This window comes from Pterocles gutturalis, unplaced genomic scaffold, assembly GCF_000699245.1.
Source record: "Pterocles gutturalis isolate BGI_N339 unplaced genomic scaffold, ASM69924v1 scaffold45704, whole genome shotgun sequence".
NCBI classification, from domain to species: Eukaryota; Metazoa; Chordata; class Aves; order Pterocliformes; family Pteroclidae; genus Pterocles; species Pterocles gutturalis.
Genome location: NW_010129816.1, coordinates 59,369 through 68,360, shown reverse-complemented (window position 1 = coordinate 68,360; position 8,992 = coordinate 59,369). Strand labels below are relative to the sequence as shown.

At 38.1% G+C, this 8,992-nt stretch overlaps 1 protein-coding gene across 1 annotated transcript; it reads right to left on the bottom strand.

Moving 5' to 3' along the window:
• Positions 1–4,218: 4,218 nt before the first annotated feature.
• BNC2 (basonuclin 2) lies at positions 4,219–6,210 on the bottom strand (the record flags this gene model as incomplete). Its single annotated transcript, XM_010080009.1, has 1 exon — positions 4,219–6,210. A coding segment is annotated over one exon (1,992 nt), but the record flags the coding sequence as incomplete, so codon positions are not given.
• Positions 6,211–8,992: the final 2,782 nt, after the last annotated feature.

Genomic DNA, 8,992 nt, shown 5'->3' with positions numbered 1-8,992 from the left:
GACAGACCTCCTCTGAGACCAGACAGAATTCACATTACAAGGACAATTATTCCCATTCAAGTGCACAGTTCTCACAGGAACTTATCTTTTCCCCTTCTCTCTCTCTTCTGTCTAAAAAATTATTTGGAAAAAGATGATTTTCTGTTCCAAAGGAGGCTTATGACATTGCTTCTGACCACTGACGTGATTTTTAATAGCATCTCTTTTCCTATTTACTTGCAACAAGATGTAGCCTGAATATCTTTTCTTTTGAAGAAAAGACATTTGAAGTAAATACATATATGGATGAACAGATAATTCAGAGAGTGGCTGGTGAAGAACGGAAGAAGAACTGGTTCTCACAAGTGTAGTGCTTCCAGGAAAAGAAAGACAGAAAGACTTTCTCTATTTGGGGAAAAGATCAAAGATATAGGTATGTATAAGGTTGATTTGATGAGTTATGCTACTTGTAGCTGAGAAGGTGATGAAAAAAAGGCCCTTTTAAAAAAAACTAGACTATTCAAAAGCAATACTGTCTAGATGGGAAAACAGAATTACTGGGTCATTGACAGTAAGGACTGGGACTCTGCTTCCCTCTGTTCTGTGTTGAAAAAAACACAGATGAAATGGGACTCATTCTTCTGGTTATCTTGACCTTAATTTAGAAGGAATAGCAGAGTTTACTCTAAGATCTCAGAAGATATTCCTACCTTTCTGGCAAAATGATATTTATACAAGAGTTGACCTTGGTAGAAATGATGTAGGAATGGTGAGGCTAGTCAACCCTTAACACGAATTGCTACAGGATGCATTCCACAACGGAGGGTTGCAGCTGTGACATGGATAAAAACCATCTTTCAGTCAAACAATCATGGTGTTTGCTCCTGACATGATCTGCTGCCTCTGGTAACCAGTGGTTTGTATCACAACCCCACCCTTGCAAAAGCCCATTTTACAACAGCTACACCCACTGTCAACAATTCAGAGTTTTGTGTATGTACAGGATGGGGGAAATATCGTCAAACCTTCAATTAACTAGAATTGCATTAGAAAAGGTCATAAGCCATATCAGATGCCTCTAAAGGACAAAAAAAGGCTCAGCCAATGTTATTTCTCTCCATTTAAGCTTCTATTCTCTATTAGAACATAACTAGAGTTTTAGACCTCTAACTAGTTATAATAGGATTAATTATTAATATCATACTAGTAATATGATTAATAAAAAGACTAAAAATACGGATAATAACTTCACAAGACCATCTGAGACACAGGATAGTACTGAAAAAACTATTTCATTTTCAAAGCAAAGAAATTCTAAGCTTCTCTAGCTAGTCAAAGATTATGTGATTCACAACAGAAGCGCATCACAGAGACTTTTTATAATGTGTCCAAAATGGAACACCAATACATGACAAATATTATCCAGGAATTATTGTCATGTGCTTTAGGTAGCTATTTCTTATTTCTTGTTCAGCAATGAATAGCAAAATGCTTCTGAGCTTTTAAGTAAAATTTATTTAAGTGGCTGGAAGAAGTTCTCACTTTGTAATGCTATTAATATAGTTATCCAGTTTTCTTTGAGGTGCTCTCCATAATCTGAAGAGCTAGAAATTGTATACTTAGGTAATGACTCTCCATAAAATAAATGTATGTATTCAGAAGGAATATCAGCAAAAAATAAATGCAAATTGAATGGAAAAATCTTTAGGGCAATTAAGTAGCTTGCAAAAAAAAAAATTAATTTCTATTTTACTTCCTAATTTTATTTAAAAAAAACCCCTTCTTATTTGAGGAATTATTAGAAAATAATGTTTTAAGAGCCTACTTAAATCTTTCATTCACTTTCTTTTATATACTGTACATATGCTTTAATATCTGCACATTCCAAGACATTCCACTTCTGGATAAGAACAGATAGCCCACGGAAGTTTTAAAGATGTTTCTTGCTCAAGTATCTGAAATAATTATCAAGAACCATAAGAGTATTACTTGGTTCTTTCAAGGAATTTCCAGACAACTGTCAAAAACCAGGAGTACTAATGAACTTACAAAAACATCAAATATGAATGGGCGCGCAAGCTATACCACACCTTTGAATTTTTTGAAGTGTATAACCACTCATAAATCTGTGCAGCTAGAGAATATAATATGCCTATGAATATATTTTGTCCCAAGTGCAACAAATAACTGAAACATATTCTGAATGTTCCTAGTGGGATGATACAGAAAGTTGGTCTTGTGCTCTACACAACTCAAAATTATATGTAAATAATAGTTTTATCTTCAAATATGCAGTCTGCTTTTGAAGTTCCTGTATTAGATTTTTATTTTATGGCTTGCTTTCAATAAGCTTCATAGGAGTATCCTACATAGTTGACAAAATATTTTCAAAATGTGCCCTTTTTTAATGTTCTTGTCTCAGAAGTATTTTATGTATGTCATCACAGTAACCTCTTTCTTAGAACATACAAATCTTTACTCTGCTAACTTTATTATTAGCATGATCAATCAATGCATTCCTTTTTTTATACATTGCATGAAGTTCCAAATCATAAAGACAGACTCTTCTTACTTAATATGCTGAATGCAAAGCTGTTTTGCTTGTTTGCTTAGACTTTTCAAAATTCTCTTGAGGAAACAGCCTGATCAAACCAAATTCTTGACTAACGAAACCTGTGCAATTTCAGGAACTGAAAAGGGTTGCACACATCTAAACTCAGCTTAGATTATGCCACTGACTCATATCCTTCCCTTGTCAAATTCAAGTCTCATAAAAGCTATCACGACACCCCAAGAAGTGAGTTGTAATTTAGTTTTACCTGCTTCATGTCCAGTGGTTTCATCCTACTGAAATGCAAGCTTTCTAGATTGTCCTTCTTATCCATTTTGAACTTGTATTCTTATGTGTGTTCCTATTTTTCTGTTCAGTGGATTTCATAAGTGGTAACAGAAGACATGAGATACTTGGGGACCGGACTCTCCACCAAAACACTGAATTTTGGCTCCTCAACACTATCTTGCTTTCATTTTATATGACATGATACATTAACTTTCAAACCACATCAATTTCAATGAAAAAAAAAAAAAAAGTTGTGTGTGAAATCTTTAGCTAGGTTTAATTTTCTTCCTGTGTCTGCTGAAATTTTACTACATAATGAAAAAATATGAAACACAAGTAAAGGAAAAGAGACAGCCCAATCTCACCATCACTTGATGAACCAGAGAAATTTTGTTATGTGACAATAGGATCATCATCACATGTGAGAGCTTTCATCCACAAGTATGAAACAACTGTGTTATCTTACCACCTTGACAAATTCCATTTATATTACATTTTCCTCAGGAATCAAAAAGAATTGTGTATATAAAAAACCCCCGAACCTAAAAGTTTAAGGACCAGCTGCTTCTGTTTAAGGCCAACCGTTTCAGTATTGATGCAGCATAGCTAGGGCATGATGTCATTTGAAAGGCCAGCAGAATATACCCTAGCTGATCTTAAAAATATGTAAGGGTCTAGCCTCTCCTCTCTGAGTGTGCCTAATTCCCATCAGTGGGGAAGGGAGTTGCTCACATGCAGAAAAGAAGATAGACTAAATGACCATAGTGAATAGAGAGGTGTGTAAATTCTCCTAAAGAAAGAGACCACTATTTTCTTAATATTTACTTGTTCTTCCTACAACATAGCAGCTAGTTTTAAAAACTGAAGAGAAGAAGGAATAGTCTTCTAATGCTTCCTGTTTGCTTTTATATGACCCTGTGGGGATGGAAATAATTCTGTTACTCCAATTCTTCTGTTCTCTCTCTCCGTCCATTCATCCAACCATCCATTCACCCCTTCCCCTCTTTCCTAGTTCTATGGTTTTATATGCATGCATGGAGATATTTTTATTGTATATAATTTACTATATATTTATTAGAAGCTTTTCTTGTTTTAAATGTTGCAGGGGGAAGAAAATAAATGGAATAAAAGCTGCAGCTTACAAACAGAAGTACAATACATATGTTCACAGGCACACAGAAAGAAAAATGACATTTATTATCTAGCTAGTCACTGAAGAGGATGGCACAACATACATTATTCTGAATGTCAAGCAACAATGAAAATCTTAAAGTGATAAAACTCTCTCAATGTCATGGGAATACAATTGTCACTTGTCATTACTGTGCATCTCTCTGTTTCTTCATATATACTAAGCTGCCTATTTTTACATAATTCAACACATTTAATAATGTAGAAAATCAATTAATATTTACTGACCTGTCTCTGCTTCTTCGTGATGGGAACGCAGCATTACAGCCAGCCACTGTGCAGACATGCATCTCTTTTAAATGAACATTTCTGTAGTGAAGCTTCACACTGTAGGAACTCTTGAAACTTTTCTTGCACACATAGCAGATCTTGGGGTCTGGGCTGGAACACATTTCACCTTCTGGGGAGAACTTCTGAGGGCTGCTGTAGCTGAATGTAGAAGCAAAACTTTCATGAAGGGCAGCCATACTGGCACTGCCTCCATTGTACAGTCCATATTGGCTCATGTAGAACATATCATATGTAGGGTCTGTGTACTCTTCCTTCACCTTAATGACATCATGGTTGGAAGAGTCATTGTGGTTTTCATCTGGTCTGTCACTGTGCATCATAGATTTTTCACCAGGTTCGTGGAGGCGATCATCACCTTCCATGGATTCCTCACACAGTTTGGGCTCTGATGACTCTGACTCATTTTCATAGTCTCTCTCATGCTCCTGGTCTTCTGATGTCATGCTGTCTGCCCTTATTATGTCTGGTCTGGAAATGCATCTGCTTCTGTCACTTTTGGAAAAGTCTTTCACAGACAGGCCAGGACTCATTTCCTCCTGAGAATGGCAGTGATTGTCATGACCAATGTCATTCACCATTGTGCTGCTGTCATTCACCTCTTCATCTTCATCATCAAACTCATCGGCAGTATCTATAACTTCCTTTTCAATTTTAACTGGCATGCTTGACTTCCTTGGCTTCTTCTTGGGGGCAAGATCAGCATTAGGCTCTGGGGTGGGCATCAGCACTGAAGGTACTGATGACTCTGAAGGAGGAGGAGGATGCTGCTCCATGCCACTCACTGCTGGTATTATTGGACTGGTAGGGAGTGAGGTTGGAGGACTCACCATCTCACCAGGAGTAAGTAAATTTCTGTAAAAAGGAGGAACAGGTTGGACAGTCTTTAAAGCTGGAAACACCAGCTGACTGGAAAGAGGGTTCTGTAGTACAGGATCTAGAGGGGGAGTGGTAAACCCCATCGGTGGACGCCCAGGACTTGTTAAAGTTAGGTTGGATTTTGTACTGGCTATGACTGGAGTAGCAGCACCTGATGTAGCACGAATTAGATCTTTGTCGCGGTTATTCCTTAGCATAGGCATGTGGAGGCGGGGATTTGGGTTAGCACTGTGGCGGTTGCGGCTTCTGAGAGAGCTGAAGACCATGTTGCAGCCCTCAATAGTGCACCGGTGCTTGATTTTCAGGTGAACGGCATTGTAGTGGATTTTAAGAGTACCTTTGTCATAGAAAGTTTTGCCACATGCATTGCAAAACACTCTTCCTTTCCTGGAGGCTGACCCCATTCTCCTCATTCTGTGAATGCGGAATGAGCTCTTAGTGTGTTCTGTTTTTGATAAATCATTGACAGGTGTAGGCGTCTGAACGGGAGAGACACAGGCTGGCTCAGTTTTGGGCTCAACATTCGTGATGCTGGTCAAAGCATTCCTTTTTTTGCTGGATGTTTGCTCATTCTTGAAAGGTGTAGGGGAAACTTCAGATTCACTGCTTTCATTATATTCATTTTGGGTCGTAAGGCTTGGTTCACGGAGCCTCATTGCTGGCTGTTCCAGCAGGAGGCCGTTTGGAGGCAGCCCCAGCAGCGGAGCAGAGACTGGATTTATGTACTGGAATGGAAGCAGGAATGCAAGGCTATTTGGGATGTTTTCAAAATGATGAATGCTGGAAGGGTTGCTATTCTCCAGGTGAGCAAGGAGACTTGGGCTCCTGGTGCGATTATTGCTTTCAATAAAAGTCCTTATATCTGAATCTGTCTTTGAAGACGGCACAGCCACAGCCTGCCCTTCTTTTTCTTGAATTGCCATCAGCTCCACGATGGATTTGGTTTCTCCAAATCTCAGGAACTGTTGAAGGGTAATGATCTCTTCTTCCCTGGACATGATGGCCCAGCGGTCCAGCACCTTGCCTGCAGCATCCTAGAGGCCGTATCAAAGAAACAACAAAGAAAAACACAAGAAAAAACTTAATGATTCTGCATAGTTATTGAATTCAATAGAAGGTGTTGTGCTGCCTGAACATGAAACGCTAAGCTCAAAAAACCAACATGCAAACAGCGTAATAGCACTTAACCAAAAAATGCAAACTTTCCAGCCATGCAAATATAGTAATTAGAGTCACAGTCAGAGGAACAGAATGAGTTTAATAATGTCAGAGCAAACAAAATGTAAACCACAGGACTCTGTGATCTAAAATGCTTTCAACACTTTAACAACGGTGATCCATGTACAATGCTACTGTTAGCATACACTAGCATAAAACATGAACTGTTGCTGTGCACTCCATTGTAAAATACAGAAAATTGTACCTTAAGTGCTATTAAATGGTGACACTATAAGGAAGAACTAAATAAATGCATTAGATAGATTTGGCTCTTAAACATAAGCAGATATATGACTGAAGTCACTCATGGGCCATCTCACAAGAAATTTTGATGCAAGGTAAGAAGTCTTAATAGCACATAACACTTGTACCTCCCCCCTTTTTTTTTTTTTTTTTTTTTTTTTTACCCATGACAGCAATACTGAAAAACATATGCATTATACACTTGCATCAAAAGGCAGAAAGTGGGGCACTGGTTTGAAGCATAACTGGACTATTACTGGCAATTGATTGTAAGCTTACAATCTTGGTATAGCTTGGATTTAAGAGATTACTTTCTTGCAGCCTTGTTATAAATGACAGTTAAAACTATGTAGAAAGTAAGCATCTGATGGATGTAGATAGCATAAATGTGTAAAAATGTTGTCTCTTAACATTGCCTTCTGATAGCAAGGGAAAAATCCAGAGAGAATACACATCAGTAATCACTAGACTATCTGTTGTTAAATATACATTAAAAAGCATTTCACACTTTCATTTTTGCTAGTAAGCATGAGATTTGCCTGAAGGTAGGACTTAAAAATTCTGCTATGTAATGTCAGGCAATCCATTCCAGCATATATTGATAAAAACACATTAAAATACTTACATAATGAATACATCATTTTATTGGCATCTTTCCTTTTGGGCAAATGCTGGACATAACATCAGCACAGTATCTATAACCAACAAGCACTGATGCAGGCCATCAAACCAGAATTATTCCAATGCTTCCTCATGCATTAAACAGTTTGAAAGCCTTGCAAGATAGTGTCTCTGATTTTTTGAAATCTTGAATCTCAGCTTCAGAACATTATCCAACTACACACTATTGCAAAAACCACCAGCTCTTGTTTGATTATGAAGCCTGCAAACACCTTTCCTTTTTTTCCCCAAGTCTTATTTATTTGTTTTATTATCTTCAGTCTTCAAAGGATTGATTTTTCTCTCCCTTCACATGTTCTAGAGTACTGGAAAAAGCAATTTGCCCAAAATAGTAAAGCATATATTTATTTGATTACAGCTGGTTTTATTATTTCAGTTCTGATCTGTGTCACCCCTCTGAATTCAAAGTTAATGATGAAGATCAATGTCACGTATGTTTCAGTACCTTAGATATGACTGTAAAACCTTTAGAAAGTCTCCACACATGACCACTCACCATCAAACCTTACCAGACTATGAAACCCCCAACAGCAATTAATTATGGAAAATCCTACCCAGCTGACCCAGATGGAAAGCCCCAGAAACCATCCCTCTGCAGAAAACGTTCAGCACGTATTTACACAGTGACGAAGGAAACACCATGATGCAGATGCTGGTCCTGGCTCGCAGCATCAGTCAGGAAATGTCCCCACCATTGAACACCATTATGCACTGTGGACATATCTAATTTCTATGCTCTCCCAGTTCTACCTGTCTGACAGTGGTATTTTATAGGCAGTCAGTGCTATCTAGTAGAAATCACTCAGAACATCAAAAAACCCCACCCAACCACAAAACAAAGTGAAACAAAACAAAATCAATGGGGTGAGGGGAGGGAGAAAAAACCACCACTGCCTCAAACAAACAATTCAAGGACAGGTTCATATTTTAAACCTCTAGAATTATATTTTTCCCATTCAACTAACTTTGGCTAATCTCCCCACAAGTGTGACCTAGAGCTTCTTAGATCTACTTCTACAACATCCAGCCAGACATATTGGTTCTATGTTTGTGTAACTCCTACCTGAAACTGCAAACCTGGTTCAGATTTTGGCCTCCAGGCCTTCGTTGTCACCTCTGACCCAGCCTATACACACACACTTCTAATCCCAAGCCACAAGATTTCATTCCTTCTAACTGTAGCTTGCACTGTTTGAAGATGGAAATAACATTGTCTAATTTACGCTGCTTACATGTATTGAATTAGGATTCCTGTCTGCAGCCAGCTGCAGGCTGCTTTGTAATGTACTACTGGTAGTAATTTGTTTTGTTTTTGCTTTAATTTGTAAATCACTCACAGGCTTATGTAACAGATGGATGCTTTACAAAAATGGATATTTAAGTAAATAAAAATTAAATACAGCCAGCACGACAATAACTCATGAGAATAGGAGGTACAGACCCTGTAACAGACTCCCATACGTAAGTGGAAGGTGGTATCACACAGTCCCCTGCCTGGCAGCAGAGCACCCAGCACTTTCAGTGCATAGAAAAGGCAGACATCGTCTAAATGTGGGGACTCCCAATATACTTTTGGGGAGTTATTCCACTGCTTAACTCAAAGAAGCCAGCAGTTGGCTACATAGAATCATAGAATGGTTTGGGCTGGAAAGGACCTCAAAGATGATCAAGTTC